Below are 23,723 nucleotides of genomic sequence, written 5' to 3'. Positions count from 1 at the left end.
TTCTATCTTCAAAAATCTAAAAAAAAAATAAAAATAGATCGAATAAATCTATATAATTCTTTTATTTCTCAAATCATTAGTAAAGTTTTTAAAACTTCTGTCAACAAAGTTTTATTACCTTCAAAAACAATGAAAACAAAAGCGAGGAACCATATAAGTTTGATCAACTTCCAAGATCAAACTTATGGTATTCCACTTATTTGCAGAAAACAAAAAAAACAAAATCCCAAACAGGCTCTAAGTTAATTAATTCATCCGTGCTGATTTGGAAATGAGCTGTTATTTGCCGTTTAACAAGTACCATATTTAATTGGTCATGTGCCTACGAGACCAATAGCAGTATGTGAAAGGATAAAGTTTTCCGGGAGACGGGAATATGCGGGGGGCTTATCTGCAACATTTAATGGGCTTCACAGGTTATTGCGTGAAAAGGGACTGGGTCGTATCTTTCACGCGAAAGAATGATCCGCCTTCCTTCGAGCGAATCCACCGTTGGATCGGAAAATAATTGCTTCAAGAGCTGTGCAGATGAATGAATAGAACCATCGTGGTGCTTTGAGAGGTGCGCGGAGCAAGATCCGACGGATGGTGTCGCGAAAGAAGGTGAATCATTCTTTCGGGTGAAAGATGCAACCCGAGTCGGTGTGAAAGGGCTCTTGACTTCCTTTGTTCGCTTTCGAGTGGCCTCTACTCTGCGTTAAAAAGGCCTCGCTTTTTTCTCTTCCTCTCCTCGCTCGCTCGCTCTCTCTCTCTCTCTTCTTTCCTTTTTTTCGCCATCTCGTTTCGTTTTCTGGGGACAATTTACCAATTCCCAAGAGGTGGAAGCGTAGATATTGTTAGGGTTTGTAGAATCCGCGGTCGTCCCTCTCGTTCCCTTCGCTCGTCTCCCTCTCTCGGTCCCCATTCGAACACAATCGAGCCAATCGATTGCCGGGTGTCAGCTGATGTGAGGTTCTCCCGCGGGATTCTCTCTGGCGGATGGCCGACGGTAGGCGATATGCTCTCAATCCCCAACTAGGCGAGTCTTTCTCCTCTCTCCTCCCCGTCCTCCCTTCCATGTCGTTATTTGACCATCAAATTTACCTTTTCTTGGCTGAAAATTGAATCTTTTTGCGGTTCCTTCGGTGAGGTGTTGCACTGGTATTCATGTTATTAGGTTTTGGTCGTGTACAGTTGTTTTTTTTTTTTTGCCGAGATAATGCTGAAAGATTTATTTTTTAGTCGTTTGGACCTAGTTCGTTAATGAGAGAAACAAGAATGCAGCTTTTTGTTGGATATGTTGGTGTTTATTGAAGAAGGATGTTTTTGAATGAGTATTCTGATGGAAATCTTGATCGTGGATATTGTTTGGTTATGTGTCGGTGACCGTTACCTACATGAAGTTGAATTTATTGTTCGTGTTGTCTGGAGATGGTTTGGCCGTCCAAAGAATGAGCCTTAATACGATCCCAACATGTAAAAATTTAGTACTTTCATATGTTAAATTCATGCCAGCACTGACTTCGTAGTGAGAAGCTGCTTGAGTCTGGCGGTTTAAGATATTAATTTGATTATCCTTTAATGTTTCTTTCCTTGTACCTTTTGATGCGTCTGAATTGGATTTGATTGATAGTTGGTGATGTGCGTGTTACTTATTTGCCTCTCTAAATTTCCAAATCGTTTCTTCACCTTCCCAGCGATAAAGTGATCATTGACTAGTGGTACGCTCTGCTCAAGCATCTAACGACTGCCCAAACAATTGCATGGCAAGCCTGACATAAGACCTACAAGTCTCAAGGACCCTTGCCATGATCATTTGCACAAATAGATGGATTTCGATGCCCACCTCCAAATTGTTGTTTGGCACTTTGGTCTGCTTGATTTGCTTGCTTTTATTCTTTGTTCGCTCAAAAAATATTTTTATCTCATTTCTAATCTTCTTATACACCATAGTTCATCTATACATTTGAACAACAAATCTACCTAGGTACTCTTCAGTTTGGTGCATTTTCTTTAACCCAACAATCTCATTGTTTACGCCTTTAATGGAGTGAGGCATTTTCATGTTCCACCTAATTGACTTAATATTCCTGCCTCTACTTCTTTCCAGTAGAAACTTGTTGAATGCCACAGAAGTTTGCAATATGCTGTTCAAATTAATTGCCTGAGAGCCAAAAAACACTTCCAACATTATAGTTATAGAATTGACATATAAAAGGCCCAGTTATAACTGTGTTAACTCATTATTGATCAAATTACAAACTTTTAGTACCATAATTGATGAACATGGTACCGACTTACATCTTCCAAATTATTGCGTAAGTCACCCTTTTATACACCACCATATTTGTTCATATGTTCATATTTATGTTTATTTGCATGTTTATTCATGATGGTTGAATGATATGATTTATCTTTTTCTCTGTCAAAGATCTGACATGTAGGTCTAATGTTTTCTTAACCTCTGTAGTAGGATAATGTTAAAAACCATATAAAGAATCCATTATTTCTGTTATTTTCTTTGAATTTTGACTTGTACCCTGCATGCAAACCAAAATTAGTATCTGGTTTATCCTCCCTTCAGTTTCTGCTATCATGTTTCTTATTTAAAATGTTTTCATGAATATGTTCATCGAGTTGTTAGTTGTAACAGGTATGTAAATCAATAATGCTTTAGCTACATTTACTTGCTCCTGTTCTCCAACACCAATGCAATGCTTATTATGGGCATTACCCAACAGTTACCACATGCTTTCTTGACATGCTTTGGATAAGAATCTGAAAATAAATTCCAGGTCAAGATTAGATGTTCTATTTTAAATTGAGTACAGCTAAGATGTCTTTTAGTTGCTTTCTTATCTGTGATGTCATTGATAAACATTGTAACGACAAATTATAGGTAACCATGTGAATACGTCAAGATTCTAACTCTTTGAGTATATATGTACATTGATCAGATATTACACAGATTCTGCAAGAGGCACAAACTCGCTGGCTTCGTCCAAGTGAAATTTGTGAGATTCTTCGCAACTACCGGAGGTTTAATTTGACTCCTGATCCACCTTATAGGCCTGCTGGTATGCATGTATCTGATTGTTGATATATTGTTTCTTCATTACATCAATATAATCCATGCATAATAGGCATCATAACATTATTTTCTTTATGTTTTTTGTCTTGTGATCTGCTGCATGTGTTTTTGTTGTCTTTTTTACGATTAAAAATTTTAGGCATGCATTGTAACCATAACCAACAAGCCTTGCTTTTCTTTTCGGGACACGTGTTCTGCCAGTTGGGGCTTTCTCAATTCCCCTGTCATGACTTATGTTCTGGATCCTTGGATCACCTATACCATCATTAGATTATAAATAACTTGTAATTTCAAATTATGAAGATACTGAATATTCCTACCTTAAATAATGAAGCCACTCATTGGCGTGTTTTTTTTTTTTCCCTTCAAATTCTGAAGTTTTCCTATTGAGCGTATAACTCTGAGTACAACTTTGATTGTGTGATTCTCTTGGTTGCTTGATTCGACATATTTTCTTCATTTAAAGATATACTTCTAATTTATAATCATTGTTAATGTCTGATAAAGTATGGTGTAAGTGGTTTATAGTGGAGTTCCAAAATATGAGTTATATCTGCTGATATGCAATCTTATCTTGGTCATTGATCTGAGAGGTTGATGAGCATCTAACCTGTCTTCATCCTTGATTTATAAAAATGATAGTTATTTATCTAGATAGACATTATCTTTATATAAACCACTATTAAATGATGAAGATAAGTTAAAAGATGATCATGCTTTTGCATTTAATGATTTAAATGACAGAAACTGTTGCCTTCTAGAAGAAATGAGAGACAGTGCACTTTCTGTGGCAGCCTTGTATTTACTGTTATAATCAAAATATAATTTACATGACTTAATACTACATGACCTATGAACTAATGAATAAGGAGACTAAAAAGAACAAAAACTGTGATGGATTACACTTGGACTTGGACAATGATATGGTGGCTTTGCCTTCGAGTCAAAATATTGAACCTAGAACCACTTGATCTGACCCAAACTTTACAATTTAAAGTTTTTGGCATGTGCAGATTTTCTTTCAAAGTACCTATTGGCCCAGGCTTAGGATGAATACTTTGTCATTTATTTTCATTTTGGCGTTCTCCCTGAAACATAAGGAATTTGTGAAAGCAATAGTGTAGAAAAGAGAAATAAGTATTGAACTTTATGTATTTTAACATCGAGAAACAAAAAATGAGAAAATTAAGGCAAGTTTTCTATTGAGTGCTTTAAAAATTTGTATTACGATCTAACCCTTACATATGTCAATGGTAAAGGTTCAACTTGCTATCACAATCCAGTACTTTTTTTGGTGGGGCTGAGTTATCTTGCAGCCTCAAGTTGATATGCATCATTCTTTATCTAAGTTACAGTCCCAAGTGTAATGCTTTGATGCCTTGATTTGCATACTGGATGGTGTGATAGGTTTGCAAGTGATCCTGGTTAGGTTCTAGTTGTGAGTGGCATGAAATCAATCCCCTGATTTATGGTAATTTTAGACATGGAAGCCACCTGATTGCTTACTTGGTTTGGGTTGAGGATGATGAATTTTGACCTTGCATTTCAGTATGGAGTGGATATTAGTTCTATTCCATCATAACAACATTTGTCCTTTGGTCTATGACTTGGGATGAATGTAGCCATAAGTTATAAAGGGGTCATCTGGAATGTGAAAGATTTACTAGAATTTGAATCAGCAGACAAACATGCGGAGCATGTGAAGGACTCACTAGACCTTGCATTAAGTTATAAAGGGTCATTTGGAGCTTACTTTGCAGACATTTATTAAATGCTGTGTATAGAGGTTTTCTATTTCATCTCCTTTATATTTTTCTTTGGTCTTCCACCTCACCCATATCATTCAGTTATTGTGTGGTCTGTTGTAAAGACTCTTATGCAACACTATATCAGTTCCACTGTTTTGTAGTACTCATTCACATGCTGCTTTTATCAATATATGCACAGTTTGATGTTATCATAAAATATAGCTGACAAGTTCAATGTCGTTAATATATAGGTGGCTCTTTATTCTTATTTGATCGAAAGGCGCTTAGGTACTTCCGTAAGGATGGCCATAATTGGAGAAAGAAGAGAGATGGAAAAACAGTTCGGGAAGCTCATGAAAAACTGAAGGTATGATATTCCTTCCTCTATGGTTTGTCCAAAATGTTGGATACCTTATTTACGTTTCTTAGGTCTGTGCTTTCAGTTTGTATTATTCTCGTTCATTAAAATTATGGGGCGAAATGAGGATATCTGGTTATGATTTTGCAATGACAAGAATTAAACTTAAAAATGAAAATGTGGTCATGCAGTGCTTATGCAGTCTTTCATTCTGTTCATTTCAATGGTAATTCATAGAGTACCTAAAAATCTTAGGTAGTGTCTTCCAATTTAAGTGAAAAAAAGAAGATGTTATAATTCATTAGTGCCCTATTGTTCATGCAGTGCCTTTCTTATAAAATAACAATTTCTAAATATACCTTCAAAAGTCAGTTAATTGATGGTGAGCTAGTTTTTAACTTTACCTATTAAATTTTCCCCTTAACTTTTTATTCATGACACTTGAGAAAAAAACATGTAATGATACAGTCATTTCAGTTATCTCTCCTTGAGGATCATATCAGTTAACTGTTTGTAGAGTTTATTAATTGCCTTGATATGTTTTCCTTATATGACGGTGAAGATAGCAATCTGTTGGTTTCATCAACAATAACTTGATCAACTCACTGGCTTGAGTTTCAAGGGAGTTGCTTTTTCTGCATTATTTGGTTAGATCTCTATGGAATGATTGATGCACTAAATACAAGTAAAACTATCAAAAATCTAATATTAGCTATTCAGAGTCGATCTTACTGTTTTGATGCTTGATAAGGTGTTGGTGATATATGTCTTTGTATGTATTTCATGTTCATTGAGATTTTTAGGTGTTAAGCATTATGATCCTGTTGTATTGTTTGCTTACATTTTATTTATGTTTGCAATATTCATTTCTTTTCCATTTAATGGAGTTTTTGCCTTTATCTTCTAGTCTGGAAGTGTAGATGTTCTTCATTGCTACTATGCCCATGGTGAGGACAACGAGAACTTCCAGAGACGAAGTTACTGGATGCTTGATGGGTGAGTATTATTATTATTATTTTTTTTAATTTGAACTTTGTAGGCTATTTGTATTTGCTCTGAAATGGTGATCTTCATTTAAGTGTGCTACTTTCATATGCAAAAAGTTTTTCCCTTTCCCAAATAATTTGGTGGTCAAGGTCTGCCATATCAATCCATAACGCCCTATAATGGTCACTACCGTACCGGTAAGGTATTGGTATGGTACTAAGGTTCAGTTCAGTATATAAGTTAAGCTGGTCCATACCGGTCCAAATTGAGCAGAACCATCTCGTACTGTGGTTGGGAACTGGGAGAGAAAAGTATTGGTCCTAAGTACCGGTGTTGTGGTCCTTGCTGGAGGTGTTGGACATGTCTATATTTTGCCAATTTTCCCTCAAAAAGCAATAATTTTTGACCATTTAATTTGCTGAATTGTTTTTTTCCCCCGATGTGAACTGCATAGGATTTTTGATTTACAAAATCTGATCCACATTTACACTGTCCTATTACCCTGAACAAAGTCAGTTTGGATCATGGATATCTGAATTAATTGATACAAAATTCAGTTTGGGATCAGATTGTGTTAGTTATCCACTTATTAGCTAGGAGAGGCATAGGCCCATTCTGTAAAAGCAGCGACATCCCTTGCTGAATCCGGTCTGATTTTTAGTTATTCATTGTAGAAACCTTTTCACTGAGACTTTTATTTACCAAACGCACTGTGTTGTGGATAGAGGTTTATGCTAGCTCCTGCTTTTTTTAATAAGAGAGTCATCACAAGCTGGGGGAGTATTGTGAGTACTCTGAAAGAAAAGCTCAAGTGATCTAGAAAGAAACAAAAGACAACTTTTTAGGTCTATGTTTGAGCAAATCCAATTTATTCCATTTTTAGGATGCTAATCAATGTAAGAGGCAGGGGCCCTTGAGAACTCTGGCACTCAATCTTTTCTGCTGATTGCGTGCATAGGTCTCTAGAAAGTAAGCTAGGAATTCAGCATATTTCAATTCAGACGTATTGCCTTCCCTTCTTTAAAATTTATTGTCATACAAATTGAATCATATCAAATTGAAAACATTTATATTTAAGTAGGTATTGCTTTGTTATAGTAATTGTTATTAGCCATTAAAACAACTAATAATTATAAGAGCAATATTCAGATGTAAAAATCAATATTTGGTATCAAAATATATATTTTACTTTAAAAATTTTATCACTATTTCACATGTTGAAATCAACTATTTAAGTATTGTGTATTGGTCCATATCGGCCATAGAATTTCCATACCCTAAAATATTGATGCCACTATGCCCTCTGGCACCATGCCGCACTGACACAAAATAATTTGTTCCAGTTCCAAGAGATGAACCATATGCTAGTATGCTATTGTACCATATTGGTGAGGTACTGATACCTCTTCTATACCAGTACAGCAACCCTTGTATAAAATAATTGATGTAAGAGTCTAAAATTGAAGTTCTCAAATATCAATACTATCAAGTAAAGGTTGTTACCTTTATGCAAGTCTATATGATGATAATGTCTTCTTGAAGGAGGGCCATAAAACATTATGAGAGCTTCTAAAATTGTTATAATGCTTTGTACTGCTATTTAAGATGATGATCTCATCTGGAGATTCATTGGAAATTCTGCATTAAGTGTTGCAAGCAAGTTTGATGATGTAATAACCCAAGTCGACGGGATTGGACAATAAGGAGCAAGTAAAAGAGAGAATTTGATTATTTGCATGTACAAAGTCCGATAACAACCACTAGTAACTTGTATAAAAATTCGTGCCTAGCTTTTATATTGAGAAAGTGGAAACCTTAAACCTCCGCCGTTCCCTCTCCCATGGGCTCACTGCCTCCCAATTCTTCGAGGCTCGGCCCTTCTTACTGGTTTCCTCCCCTTTTGCTCTGCCCCCCTTTTGCTGAGTTTTGATCAGCCTACTTGTATGTAACCTTATGACTGCTTATGATCCCTGTCCTCACCCTCTATCCACTTTGCCCCCTGCGATTTTACCTGACTCCTTCCTTCATATAGCTCACATTCTACTCCTACCACTTAGCTTTCTTTACCTCCCTCTTCTGCCCTGATCAGCGTCTCGACTTTTGTTATACTGCCTGTTGCCCCGACCCTGACAGATCCAAGTTTGTCCTATGTTGCTAATTTCATCTGCTATTTAGCAACTCTCCATGCTGCTCATACGCTCGGCGCCATGCTCCCACCACCACTTATTCTAAGCATTAGAACTTGAACCTGGCCCAAAATCCCCAACTATTTGAGTCAAATGTAGGTCTGAAGCATTTATTCTTTGCTTGATTTTCACTTGGAGCCAGCCTGCCATCTTTCACACCTATTGGACATTCAGGCAATAGGAGCACTAGGTCACATGTGGGCTGTCATATCCATTTGCGGTAGCAGCTTTTTTATGGTTGCATGTCATTCAATATACATTGTTGATTGTTTGCTGCAGAACTTACAATTTGGAATACATCAAACTTATGGTGACTAAAATTGCCTCCACTAAAATCCTCATTTGGAATGAATTGCATGGTCCTCACAGGAAAATAACCACCAATTTGAAAGACTAATGATGCTGTTATTGTCATATCATTATTCAATAGAATGAAATATGAGTACCCTCTTTGGAAGTTCTTTCTGTTTTGGAGTTTCATCTTCTAATTAGTATCACTTTTCATTTGTTCCACAAAAAATATTAAACACTCATAGTCTCCTACAATTAATGTAACCCTCATCCAGTAAATGTGTCAATCTTTTTATATGACAGTGTCCGGTAAGCAGTGCATGGGATTTACACTGGCAGTGAAAGCTTTTATACTTGCATGCAATGCTCTTCTAACCCTATAACAAACATTCCTTGCTGAAGTGCTCCTTTATTTTTTGATTGACCTCATGGTAACATTCTTGCAGTGCCTCATTATAATTCAAAACTTAATGTGTTTATGATGCTCTCCCAGGATTACCTTTTGTTTATAATTACCTTTTGTTTCTGATCAATAAAAACTTAATTATGACGGCAACTTTCTTTTTGGCCATCCTTTTGATTTCGTAGCTCCTGAATTCTTACTCCCCCACCCTCCAAAGGGAAAAAGAAAAAAAAAACCACAATGGAAAAAGGAATCTTGATGCTAGTAAATTTAGGAGTGGTTCAATGAATAGTTATTCACCTATCTCTTGTTCCAACGCCATTTACTTGGCAGTTATTCACCTATCTCTAGTTCCAACACCATTTACCTACTTGGCAGTCTCTTTACAAATCTGTCTGATATGATATTGACCATACTAGGTTGCTACTTACGGCTGTGCAAAGTTTGCAAAGTCTCTGGTGAGATGTTCTCTAATGTTGGTTCAGCAAGGAACTTTGTGCATGTAATACATAGTGGCTGTGGGAGTGATACAATGTCAAGAAAGACTTGCCATCATCAAATGGTCAAATGGCCAAGATGATGCAGTCTATTGCTGAGATGTGAATTATATTGTTCTGGATGGAGGTGATAATAATAATGTCATGTGGGATTATTCATTCTATAGGTGACTTGCATGAGCCTGCATCCAATGCAGAAATTCTAGTCCTGGATATATGTTCACTCTAGGATAAAACCTTCCCAAATGATTCTAGGATTTGTCCAGTATTTATTTACTTGCTCATTCATTCTGTCTAAAGCCAAACAAGATACGCTTTTAAGCCTGGTAACCCCTTCTACTTGTGATATTATGTCCTTATTTTCCTCTTTGCAAGATGTGTAGAGGAGCTTTTTCTTTGGTGACCTGCCAAGTTATCGTGCAAGCATTAAAGTTTTGTAGACATGTGAACTATATTAAGCCAGATGCTTAGTTGTATTGGAATAATAACCGTCTGTATTGTTTTGTTATTGTTTTTTATTCCTCCATGTGCATTTGCACAAGAAAAAATACTAGTATTATTAGATTCTCAAGCCCAGATCTGTTTATTGTAAATTTTAGGTTCAAAATTAAATTCTCATATTGTTATATTGGTGTTCTTCCAGGCAGTTGGAGCACATTGTTCTTGTGCACTATCGAGATGTGAATGAGGTGATGCTTTAGCCCTTCGCTTATAATGAATTATTCTTGAACCTTCATAGAGTTCTTGTATGAGCTACCTGAGAATCTAATATTAACCAACTGCAATTTACATCTTTGGATGTGTTTATCTTAACAGTGTTAGAATGTCAGATGTATGTCAATGTCCAAGTGACCCAAGAAATCCGACATGTGAATGTTTAAGAATTCAATTTGATGACATCTGTATCTTGTACCTGTGTGAGATACGTATAGATGTCTGCATGTTATGGATAATTTTGTAGACCAATTTGATTCAAAATTCGTAAAATTGATATGACCTTTGCTAAATGTTTGCTTTGACAACTTTTTGTACAACTGTCAAAAGTGGGCATCTAATGGCAATGGCATGCTGACTAGATAATTTGAGGTGCCAAGAGGTGTCTTTGTCCCGAGTGTATTAACTTCTGATCCATCAAGAAACTGGACTGTTTCTCATTATAATCTTTGAAATGTGTACACCAGTTGCCTAGCGAACTTTGAGCTATGATGTAGGACTACCTTGGTTCCCTGTAATCTATTTTAAATCTTGCATTGCAGCAACACCATTACATTCCTGTAAAGTGAAAGTGTATTCTTTGTGTTTGCAGCGATGAAATTTTCCCATTCATTAGCATCCAAATGCGCTGCAAATATCTGGAATTACTACCAATTGAAGTGGATGATGGTGCATTAAGTTAAATAAACATTTGAATAAGAACGTAATCTGTATAAAATTTCAAAGAACTGTTCTTGTCGTTAGCCTTAATGATCTGGTTTTGCTAACATTTTTGTGCTTTTCTTGTACCTTATATGAATATAAATATTTCTGTCATTTTCTTTGATATTGTCAGCAGATGTCTTTGTAGAGGGTCAAAAGCCACTCTCTTCGGTTCACATGCATATTTAGTGAAATGGTTTGCAACCGTTGAATCTGTGATCTTACCAAGTCATGCAAACTTTGATTGTGTGCACCTTTTTTTTTTTTTTTTGTTCTACTGTATATTGTGGGAGTTGGTGGGTGAGAAAGGGCCTCAGACCCTCTATTGTCTACTATAATATTAACTTACTTTTGTCCAGGGAAGCAGGTCTACCATTCCCCATTTGCCAAGTATAGATTCAGGCAGAGTGCACGGTACACAAGGAACGCAGGCAAATTCAGCTCTTTATTCTTCACACTTGAATTCATCTACTTCGACAACTCAAGCATCTTATGATTCAAGCTCTAGTGCTGCTGACTGGAATGGACAGGCTCCATCTTCTGAATTTGAGGATGCAGATTCTGGGGGGGAATTTGGTATAGGTTCACTTACTGATTCTGTATCTTGGTCGGGATTCCAGATTGCTTCATTGGCTGGAAATGATTTGGCAGAGGAGAACACTGTAGGGTGCAGTGGTTCCTCACAACTCTATGCAAGAGGCTTTGTAAATACTGCAGGCTCAAGTATTGATCCTTCGTTTGTGAATCAAGTGCCTCTGCAAAACTTTTTATTAAGTGAAGACCAGCAAAAAATTCATGGAGCCTCACAAGGAGCTGGTAGGCTTCATAGCAACATGCGTAGGCCACTGTTTTACCATTGTCATCATTTTTCAATGTTGTTAATAACAGAAGGCAAAAACATATTTTATCAATTACTATGGTATTGAAGGACGCATACATTTCTAAACTACTAGGAAATTTAAACCCTATTCAATTTTATGCTATTACCTTGAACTTTTCTATGTGCTCAGTTTCTTAGAAACATTCTTTGCAGGTTCATTTGGTGGAGTTCGGTTTAACGATCCCAGTAGTTTTGCTGGATGGCCCGATGTTCTTAGTATTAGGGGAAGAAATGGCAACATGCAGGAGCAGAATATTTCTTTTGGACATCCAAATTGCCCTGACAACATGCAAAAAGGAATGGTTGATTCTGAATCGAATGACAACAGGATAGCTACCTATGTCACAGATGGTGGATGTAATGTCATAGGCAATGCACTTACACAATTTTTTACTGAAGTTGGCAAGAGAAATGATCAGGTAATTTATCCTGTCAAAATGCATAAAGAATCCTTGTAATATTTGCCCCATGCTTGATTAGATCACTAGCCTTGTCACAACTATATTTAAAGGGTTTGAGCTGCTATCATGATTTGAAATTTATAGGTAATATTCAGAACTACTATTGTGTAATTAAAATATAGCTTTTGAATGTATTGGTGGCTTCAGAGAGAAGTTGTGTGTAGGTTTTGTATCTTGCATTTAGTGATGTCATTATCAACTATGCTAATAGAGAACTATTTGTAATAAACAAAAAGAATATGATGATTATCATTATAAATAATCTCATCACTCATGTCTTTGTTTACAGTATTGTGGAATCATAGTGACATTTATAGAAGCATAAAAAATCTAACCTTTTGACATAATTTCTTAAGTGGGGATAGAGGATGGATGGATTACATGTTTGGTGATTAGTTGGTAGGAAATATACCTCATCTTCAAATTTCTGTGCCATCGACCCCTTGAGTTTGAGAATGCATATGGGGAAATAGTTCTTTCCCTATATGGACAGGGCTACAAATACTTCATTGGAGGAGGTGGGATGAGAGAGTGAGCAAGTTTTCTTCGGATAACATTTATGGAAATGGAGGGAGAGATAATTAAATCTGTTAGATAAGTGCATCAGAGGCTATTTTGAAAGGATAAAATGGTTGATCAACTATCATGCATTTTTTTAGAATAATTGTTAGCCATGGGCTTTAGGATGGCTTGTAGAGGGGCTCTGCATTTTGTTGTTGTCTAGTAATCATCCTGGTAATACAACTATCTTTTTCTTCTTATAAAAGGTATTCCATTGATCTTGTCTAGCAAGCTGTTCATGTTAGTTTGTCCTTATATTAAATTGGTATCCCTGAGAGTGGTGATGATACTCTGGCTTTTGTAAATGTTATGACTTATAAGGGCTTATGGCTTATTATTAAGCTGCCTCTGTACTTGCTTGCTGGCTTGAAAGTCTGTTGCTTCTTTATCTGTTTCTACATTTTTTTTTTCTACCATTGGTGGTTTATTGTCATTTGGTATACATGAATCTGAAATGTCAGAACATTTCCTGTTATTGAATCATACAGCATCCTTGGGGGATCAGCCAATATATGTATTTTAGTTTTAATGCCATTAAATGATGCATGCCTCTTGCAATTTGTGGTCACATTTCAAAATATCTTTATGTATGAACACAATGAATTTGTACCATAAATGTAGATGTAAGACGTAGTTCTAGAATCCCATATATTGGGCATTACACCATGCTGAAGAACTATTCTTATGCTTATTTTTAATCTTTTCTTAATTTCTGAAAGTACATTACTAATAACTGAGCTATCATGAGATCATATATAGATTTTAACTTAAAAAATTTTTGGTCACCTTTTTTACCTGTGATTTATTGAAATATGAATATCAAGAATCCAATCAAACCACCATTTAAGCTAGTACAAATTGTCAACCCTCCTGTAGCCTGACTATTATTTCCTAAGTCACCATTTCCCAACTGCCTAGATCCTGTTCACGGTCAAACTTTGTGTCATACCTTGGACAAGCTTGTCCTGTCGAATTGAGAATAGTGCAATCTATTTTGCATCATATTTATTATCTGCGTGAGTCATCATGTTGGCAGCATGGTGTATGGGTGCATATATCCAGCCCGTCCATGCCACTTTGTTTTGATGCTAGTTGCATAAATGCATGTCAAATCTATACACACCAGCACAAAGCACCATACAGTGGCGTAGGCCGCTACCCACTTTCCTATCATAAATGTTACCTGACATTCATATACCCTGCTTCCATATGACTTGGAGTCATAATCAAGTGTTCCTTTTAATGATTATTAGTTTCTTTTGTCAAGATCTGAAAGCCCAATCCATGGACAGCACATGATATTAATGTAAAATTATCTTACTACATCAGATCAAGGGTTAAAATAAGAGGCAGCTCACTGTGTACAAGCTTCCATGATACAGACTGTGTTACTATTTTGTGAATGGTTGCATGCCACCTTATGGTTTTATCTTGTGGTTTGATCTTGTTTTGAAGATAGTCGTGCAATGTTAGCTTTTACAACGAACTACTTGAAATATATCAGACGCAGGTACAGTACAGTATGCACACCATGTTGACCTCTGGCCAACATGGGCATGATATAGAAATGCTTTTATCCTTCATAGGCTAAAAGATGGAAATTTGTTTATGGATCATTGCTGACCACTATGTCTCTCCTTGCAAACCTCTTTAATATGTACCCAGGGCTGCTCAATGGGGCCTTTAAACTGTAAATTAAGGGGCAAGAGCTCTGTACTATTCTCTTGAGGGAATGGAAATGCCAATCCTAGACTCTTACATAAAATTTACTCCCTTCAGCATGTCTGGTTTATATTGCTTGGTTTCTTTTGCTGTAACTTTATTGGAAGCAAATTATCATTATGACCATTCCAAGGTTAGAGGTAGCTGAAAGTCCTTTCCCTGCAGATGTCTGCATCAGTTCAGTTTGCTACTCTATGTTAGATGATGACTTCAGCTTCTTCTCCATTTTGGTAAATGGAATTATGGAACAATGAGACGTTTAATCAGCCGGATAGATGCAAAATTATATCTCTATAGATGCTAAGCAATTTTTCTGATATGTCTGAGCAAATTTATATGGACATGTCTAGAGTCCTGTTTGTTATGCTGACTTGGTGAGATCTCTTGTTGTTTATTAAAGGTAGTTGCCCCCCCTTTTTCCCTTGACGATTTTCCAAACTTTGGTTACAATTTTGGGCAGTATATAGTGTTCTTATTTCTGTTTTTCTTTTCATCATTTCCTCATCAGATCTGCCATCTCAGTGCATGCACTTTTTTATTTTTGCAGTATATATGCTACTTCCAGTTTAAAGTCATAAGACGTTATGCAGTAACCCTAACTCTTGGATATATGTACACTTGTATTGTCATAGAATGGTGGTTCCTGTATGGTTGCATATGTGCATGTATTTAGATGCTGTGCAAGTTTATAGACTGATTTTTGTTGCTTATTACATGTTTTATGCCTTCTTTGGGCCATTCTGTCAGTTGGCTTTGAGAATCTGCCTCCTATCATGCAGGTGAAAGAGGAGAATACTGAAAACGTGAACAGCTTTGATGATGAGGACTTGGTAAAGGAATCAACTCATATGTATCAAATGCCTCATGATGACCTTTCACATGTAGCAGTAGAATTTAAGAGTAACAGTGGCTCTCGATGGAACATCTCTGTTCCTGACCAGCCTCTGGAATATGAAACCGAAGTTTCCAATACTTCCAATGAGCCTTTGAAAAGTGATGCAGATAATGATGAGCATGGGGATTTGAAAAAACTAGACAGCTTTGGGAGATGGATGAACAAAGAGATAGGTAAAGACTGCAATGACTCGTTGATGGCTTCAGATTCTGGCAATTACTGGAATGCACTTGGTACTCAGAATGATGGCAAGGAGGTCTCAAGCCTGCCTCGTCATATGCAGTTGGATATTGATTCACTGGGTCCTTCTCTTTCACAAGAACAGCTATTCAGTATTGTTGACTTCTCACCCGATTGGGCTTATTCTGGTGTTGAAACAAAGGTATCTTTTGTCTGGTTTTTGTGTTCTTATGATGCATATACATGTAAGCGAGAAAACTCAGTTTCAAACCCCAAGATGTCTATGCAGTGTTAACCACTGTTTATTTCAGGTTCTTATCGCAGGTACCTTTATAGGCAGTGTAGAGCCCACAAGCATCAAGTGGTGTTGTATGTTTGGTGAACTTGAGGTTCCTGCTGAAGTTTTGACGACAAATGTCCTTCACTGTCGAGCTCCCACACATGCACCTGGACGGGTACCCTTCTATATAACTCGCAGTGATAGGTTAGCCTGTAGTGAAATTCGAGAATTTGAATATCGTGAAAACCTATCTGGTGTTTCTTTAGTGTCAAAAAGTGAACCAGAAGATGAAATTTATCTTCAAGTACGTTTTGCAAAGCTGTTATCACTAGGAGTAGATAGGAGCAAGTTGTTCTGCTCGGTTGAAAATTGTTCTAAGTGCAGCCTAAAGCAAAAGTTGTTTTTGATGCTGAATGAAGAAGAAAATGGGTGGAAAAAAATTGAGAAGGATTCAAAGGTCTTTCAGGGATTCGATAAAAATCCTAGAGATGCATTGATCCAGAAGTTATTGAAAGGTAAGCTATATGAGTGGCTGGTTTGCAAAGCTCATGAGGAAGGCAGAGGCCCTAATATTTTGGATGAGGAAGGCCAAGGAGCTATCCACTTGGCAGGTGCTCTTGGCTATGATTGGGCAATGGCTCCTATAGTTACTGCTGGTGTCAGTCCAAGTTTTCGAGATGCACGTGGCAGGACGGGGCTCCATTGGGCTGCATATTATGGCAGGTTTGATTAAAATTTCCTCGGCCTCTAGTTGTTAGGTATTTGGCTATGAATTCACCACTTACATACTTTCTATTACAAGATACACATTAATTTTATGCCTATAGTCTTCCCCCCTTTAACTATGACTCAAATGTGGACTGGACAGAGAGGAGACAGTTGTGACACTAATTAGGCTGGGAGCTGCTCCTGGTGCAGTTGAGGACCCAACATCAAAGTTCCCCCATGGACAAACTGCTGCTGATTTAGCATCAAGTAGAGGGCATAAAGGAATTGCTGGATACGTGGCTGAAGCAGATTTGACCAGTCATCTTTCTTCATTATCACTAGAAGGAAGTGTTACAGATAGTGTTTCGGCAACTCTTGCTGCACAAAAGACCATTGAAACAATACAGGATCATAATGTAGATTCTTTGGATGGTAATGAGGGAGAGCAACTATCACTAAGAGGATCTCTTGCAGCTGTGATGAATTCAGCTCAAGCTGCTGCACGTATTCAGGCTGCCTTCAGACTTCACTCATTCCGCCAAAGACAATTAAGAGAGAGCAAGGATGAAGAGGCTGAGAGCTTGGATGACATTATGGTGCTATCCTCTTTGAACAATAAGTTCCATAGGATAAGTCACTTCAATGAAGCTTTGCATACCGCTGCTGTTAAAATTCAACAGAAATACCGTGGATGGAAGGGGCGTAAAGAATTTTTAAAGATCCGTGACCGGATTGTGAAAATCCAGGTACATGTTAAGTTCAAACCATATTATATTGTGTTTTCCATAAGCTATTTCTTGATGAAGTTTCTTGCTAATATTTGTTCTGTCTTTATTGCATAAGTTGCACAGCTGAAACGATTAACCTGATTCTCTAGCCCTATTATATTCATCTGGAAACATAGTTAAGGATGACTTTACCCTAGAAACTAGAAACATGAGCATAGTCATTGTACGTGAAAATGCAAGCACAGTGTTGTGATCTATGAACTTGCACTTGTCAATATTTGAATAATGTATCTGCATTCAATTTGAATTAAAGAAATACTCAATATTTACAGTGCTAGAATGAAATCGAGCTATAAACTATTTTGTTGTAGACTGTAAGGTTTAAGATATAAAAGAATTTTGTGAAACCTATAAGAAATGGAAAATGATCTAGGTTTTTGCAAGTCATTGATGGTTGAATGAGCCATCAGTTTCATTACCATTCTTTAAGTTTCCAATTGTTCGGTAGTTGCATGCACATTCCAGTTTCTTTTTCCAATGGGGAATATAATGCAAGGTTTCCTTCTGACCATATTTTAACATCTTCACACATTTGAAATAATAAGTGCTTTTGTTGTACTTTGGCAATATTTTCTCATAGTGTGTGAAGTAACAGATTAGATTAACTTAATAGAACAAGCTGAACATACTCTGTAAGTTGAAAGTGTAATCTCACATCATTGCTATTCTTGTCTTACATTTCTTACCTTGATCCAACTCACCTGTTCGGTTAGTGGGAGGGAGTCTTATAACAGAAGTGTACTACGACACACTAATTTTGCTTGAGCCTTTAAATTATAGCTCGATAACAAAGAGCAAACTGAAAATGATATTGATCGATTCACTTGAGTGTAAAGTGCATCATCTGAGTTGTGAAATCCAAAAAATTCATGAAGTTGTTCATCACCTTTTTTCATCTATTGGGTCATTAGGTCTGCCATGCAATCAGCTGGAGGTTAAGAATTATTACCTACTTTGTAGCGTCTTCATCTCCCATAATGCATTTTCCAGGCATCTTTGAGTGGCCATAGATTGATGGCTTTTATTGTTATATTTCATATCTTGTTTACTGTTTTAGTTACAAAGCCTTCGAAAAGTTTATGGGAAATTAGGAACTATTCCTTAGTTTACCATGCCCCCATTTCCGATTATGCATTTTGCAGACATCTTCAAGTAGCAGTGTCTTGATGAATCTCATTTTAGCCATGTAGTTGTAAGAGCTACATGGTCAAATTATCATTTAGGTTTAATAGACTGAAGTGTGAGGTTTTGGAAAATCTTAAGGTTAAGTGGATACTACCATACCTTTTCTTTGGAAATTCTCCTTGTAGTGAATATATTAGAGATGAAGGGAGAGAGTTGAATTTGAACTCTACAATATTAGCATATAATATTACACTTCTGTGACGAGACAGTCTTGGCCTTGTTGGTCAGACCTACTGAAGTGCCTTGGCTGACCACCTGGGAAGCCGACTTTGACATCACTATCAATTTTGCATCTGTAGCATTGCTGTAGCTGTGGCTTTTTCAGTTTTATAAAGCAAACGTTGCTATTTTTTGTGCTATTTTGGTTGTATATGTTTTACATCTTTTGAACCGTGGGCCGGGGCTGTCCTGGTTTTCTCATGGATGCATGTCTTATCTTGTCCTGGTTCTTTTCCCGAGTTGTCCTGTTCCAACGCTTGGGTTAGTTCTCCATCTTGACACTTGGGACGGTGGGACACCCTGCAGCCACACAGAATTTAAAACCTTTTTTTGAGCCATCCTGCAAATCTTCCTTAAACATATCTCATCTACTATATTCAATTAATATAGCACCATTAAGTCATTACATAATGGTTCTGCATTAGCTCATTAGTTGGTAACTATGCTGTTTTTCTCTGAGTCCTGTGCCATATACGTGGACATAATGTTCCCTGCTTTCCTACTGTTTAGTCAGTAGAAGTGCCTTCTTGCAGGCTTCTCTTGTATAATATTGTCATTCCTGGATCTATCTACAAGCATGGGGCAGGAATGGTAGCAAGAACCAACTGGAGCAACATTCAATATTTGGGCCATAACATTTATGTTGCTTAGATTTAGTTCATCTATGCTCATAAGTCGCCCTCCCCTGCTCCCACCAAAAAAAAATCGACAACCTGCCCATTGGTAAACTAATTGGATATTGTGAAGTTATCATATTTACTTTCATGTCATGGCTTATGTTGTTTGTAGTTTCTTTTATCTTTATTTAAAATTGTCAAGGGTGATTCCTTCCACCAAGTAGCAACAACCAGAATTTGCTTATGGTGGTCATTTTGGTGTTAACGCCAAACATCTGCCATGTTAGAACATGGATGGCTTAGAGTCCATGCATGGCTGGACCTTAAGTATTTGCTTTTTTTTTAAAAAAAAAATTAATTTTCTTTCAAATAATGTTTTTTATGGGTTTAGGAATCGCAGTGCACACAAAAAAAAAAAAGAGGAAGAAGAAACGAAAGTAGCTGCATGTGTGGCAGAGCAGACATTTTTCTCCAACACCCCCCACCCTCCCTCCTTTTTTGCCCTTTTTGATGTTTCCAGGGGTGTTTTGCTCTCAGGAATCCAATGAAAACAAGGATTCTAGGAACTGAAGCAGCTAATCAAAGTCCTTGATAGATAAGGAAAATCACATCGGTTTTTTATCCCTCCTATGTGCATTGCATATTCCTGATGCTGGTCTTTTACATATAATGGGAAAGCCCTGGAGTCCAGCATGTGCATGTAGGATTCCATGACCTTCTTCTTGAGGGATCATGACTTCTTTTTGCGGCAGTCACTTGGCCAGTAATTTAAGAAAGAAAAAGAAAATGTATGATCCCAAACTCTCTCTCTTGCTTTATCAATGCTCGTGCATAGCACCTGATGCATTCCTGTATATATAATATGAAAACATTGAATTCCAGCGCATTAGGCTGGACCTCTGAGGCCTTCTCACTGTATATTTCCAGTATTTCTTATTTGTTTATTGATTCGACTCGAGTGAAAGCAGATAAGCCAGATAGCATAGCACCTGGAACCTGGCTTTGCAGGTGCATTATATGTAATTCTATATTCTGTTATACTTGTTTCATCTTTCAGTACCATGTCTTTCCATTGTTATTGATAGATTGATTTGCCGAGTACAGTTGGTTGATTGCTGTTGTTTCAGGCACATGTAAGGGGACATCAGGTTCGTAAGCACTATAAAAAGGTCGTTTGGTCTGTTAGTATTGTTGAGAAGGCCATATTGCGCTGGAGGCGCAAAGGAGCTGGATTACGAGGCTTTCGAGCTGAGAGTGCAAGTGGTGATGTTGAGCATGGGGCTGGGAAGACTGATGAGTATGATTTTCTTCGACTTGGGCGGAGACAGAAGGCGGCAGGTGTAGAGAAAGCATTGGCAAGAGTCCGGTCCATGGCTCGTAACCCAGAAGCCCGTGATCAGTACATGAGATTAGTCGCATGCTCCCGTAAATCCAAGGTGATTCTGCACTTACATTCAGTCTTAGAAATTGAGATGCATTCCTAAGATTCTGTTTCACCTGCCTGCTTATGCTACTAAATTTCAGCAGCACTCATCTTACCATCTGAAGGAGCTAAAGATATACACCATTTTGAGTTTGTATTTTTTGTCTTATTTTTCTCAGATCATATTTTTCTTGTACTCATTACAATCTTTACAAATACATTTGCATTGAAATCCAGCCCCCTCCCCCCATGCCAAAAAAAAAAAAAAAAAAAAAAAGAACATGTCTGTATGTTATGAGTATACGTATGATAGATATCATTTACTGATGGGCCCTGCTCCATACAATTACATGAGCATCCACAGATTTCATCATCTAGCCATCATTCATATCTGTAGATCATGGTCTTTGCTCCTTCTAATATCATCAACGTCACAAATTTTGAAGTTACCTAACTATCACGCCTATCATCAAAGGATCAATATTCATCAGAAAAAGGGATGGTGGGGGGTAACCTTCACCATCATCCTCAAATTTATCTAAATAGGGGGTGACTATTTTTAATTTTAAGAGTATGATATTTAAAAACAAACGTACAAGTATAACCTGCCTAATGAATGTTCATGAGCTGTGCATCTTGTATGCTCATGGCATGCAATTTGAACATCCATGAATCCTAGATTACACATATTCCTATGTTATTTTCACTATAACCAAACAATACTAACATTCTTTTAGCATGATCTGTGTCAGATTGAGATCACCTCTATTTTCCTTGCAACAAACCTAACATTTATGAGCTAAGATATTTCTTGTCACAGAATTTGCTGTTGAAAGTTAAATTGTCAACCACATTGATCAGATGCAAGTTAAAATTATCGTAACCTACTTCATGAATTATCTATCTTTTATTATGACGAGTTTCTTTGTCTGCCTGCAATAAGTTTCATTCCTCTTCAATTAATATTTTTATTTTTTCTTTGATTTAAAAAAAAATTCAAATTTAGCTACCAATAAAGGTTGAATATGTAGGAAACTGGTTCACTTCTATTGCCATCTTTGACCTCGTGTTAGATGCTTCCATGCTCAAGGCATACAAGTCTGACTATTATCTCACCTGATGAATGCCTAGTTGTAATTTGCGGATAGTTGAATGTAACAGCCATACAAGTTATTCTTGTCCTAATCAGGCAATTATAATATCTATGCAACCAATCAAAATTTTTTGTTTGGACCGCCTAATGTAATTTCATGGTACTCTTAAAGGTATGCATCATGTTTTGTGTTATTTTGTGCAAATGGTTGGCGCTATTAAACTTTCTTAATTTCTTGTCATGGAGAGGGAGAGATCAAAATTCATCAGTACCAGCCTTCTGTCAGCATTTTTTTTTTCCTTAGTTCTTATTTTCTCTGAACTGAATGATTTACTCTATTTTTACCAAATGAAAATTTTATTTTACAGTTGGGAGATGAAGAAAACCCCTCTGCTCAAGTTCACAATTCAGGAGAGGAAAAGAAAATAGGGGAGGATCTTCGTGCAACAATGATACACTAAACATTAACAATTGTAGTCTGAATTCTTGATGCTTTTTCGGTCTTTTAGAGTCTCGAACAGTCCATGTGGTTTCTGTAAGTATTTGTGATATGTAATGTGTAAGATATAAGGGCTTTTTCTTTCTTGTCAAATATGAAAATGGGTAAAATAGGAATGGGGGGATGTTGTACATGTATGATAGACACACCTGTCATTCTATCTGTAAACAGCATTGCAAGCATGATAGAATGGGTGGTCTGCGCGTTGGATTGTTTGGTGACCAAGATTTGAAAACGGTGCTCGCATGCAAGCACAGCATCATATGCATAAAAGGAGAACGTTTTCCAACGCCAGAAAGTAGCATTTTGTGGCTTACAGCGTTGCAATCCGTGCTCCTTTGTTTTTGTCGACAAGCAATGCTGCAGGGTAAATTCCTTTTGTCTGCTTGTTTGGTTTGTATGAATCAATTCCCACGTCACGGGGTCAAGTGAGGGAAGTGTAGTGCATCTTTTTTCTCAACTATTAAATGGGGTTCTTTGTACAAATTATGTAACCAGTTATATTCATCAAAAAAATTGTAGTTAGATTTGTATGTGTAATTATCCAAGGCAGCAGGTTGCTGTGGAATGCTTTTGTTTATTCACCATCAGCCATAGGTGGAAGTCATAATCCCGAATGTTTCAGAGCACAAGTTTTGAATGGAGTCATGGCGAGGTTGGTTCTGGACCCATGCCTCGGCAACAGCTTTGGTCATCCGAGTACGTGCTGGTATGGAGCGTGCAGCATTCTAGCCTTTATCTTGGACTCAATGTATCCGACATGAGATGTTGCACATAGTGTACCAAATATATATTGGTGGAGAATGGATCTCTGTTTAGAGTGGGTTGGCTGGTTCGTGCCTTTCAGCTTTAATTGGTCTGAAATGTAGCGACCCAGTGGGATCGTCTTACCAATGGGGCCAAGTTCTTAGTGTTATAGGCTAGCGGTCGGTACATGAATCTGCTATAAGGTGCTGGGCATAACTTTTGGTGACAGGGATGAAAATAATAGGGATGATATTTGTTCGGATTTGTTTTCGTATTTCAATTGATCTGAATATATATAAAAATTTAATAATTTAATTAATATTTATATTTATATAAAAAAATAGATATAAATATGAATAGGTAATTATATTTTAGTGTTCGAATTTATCTATAATTTTATATAATATTTATTAATTTTTATAAAAATATATAATTATATAAATATATTATTAATTTGGTTTATTACTTATTTAGTAATATGATCTATTTTGTAATACGGTTATGTAGTT

The 23,723-nt window shown here is 36.9% G+C and overlaps 1 protein-coding gene across 3 annotated transcripts; it reads left to right on the top strand.

Moving 5' to 3' along the window:
• Positions 1-721: 721 nt before the first annotated feature.
• LOC105057292 (calmodulin-binding transcription activator 2) lies at positions 722-23,007 on the top strand. Of its 3 annotated transcripts, none has more exons than XM_073248772.1 (12): positions 725-1,018; positions 2,937-3,056; positions 5,070-5,185; positions 6,084-6,172; positions 10,184-10,229; positions 11,316-11,793; positions 11,990-12,255; positions 15,360-15,857; positions 15,967-16,658; positions 16,804-17,389; positions 20,580-20,888; positions 22,337-23,007. In XM_073248772.1, exons 1-12 carry the CDS (start codon positions 979-981, stop codon positions 22,427-22,429), a joined length of 3,333 nt encoding a protein of 1,110 aa, XP_073104873.1. In that variant the 5' UTR covers positions 725-978; the 3' UTR covers positions 22,430-23,007. The 3 variants fall into 3 exon arrangements, with proteins under 3 accessions (XP_073104874.1, XP_073104873.1, XP_010938166.1); XM_010939864.3 differs by having other exon boundaries at positions 726-1,018; positions 11,316-11,772; XM_073248773.1 differs by lacking the exon at positions 22,337-23,007 and having other exon boundaries at positions 722-1,018; positions 20,557-20,799.
• The last annotated feature ends 716 nt before the right edge of the window (positions 23,008-23,723 follow it).

The sequence above is a fragment of the Elaeis guineensis genome, chromosome 14 (genome assembly GCF_000442705.2).
Source record: "Elaeis guineensis isolate ETL-2024a chromosome 14, EG11, whole genome shotgun sequence".
NCBI lineage: Eukaryota > Viridiplantae > Streptophyta > Magnoliopsida > Arecales > Arecaceae > Elaeis > Elaeis guineensis.
This window is presented reverse-complemented; position numbering and strand designations above follow the sequence as displayed.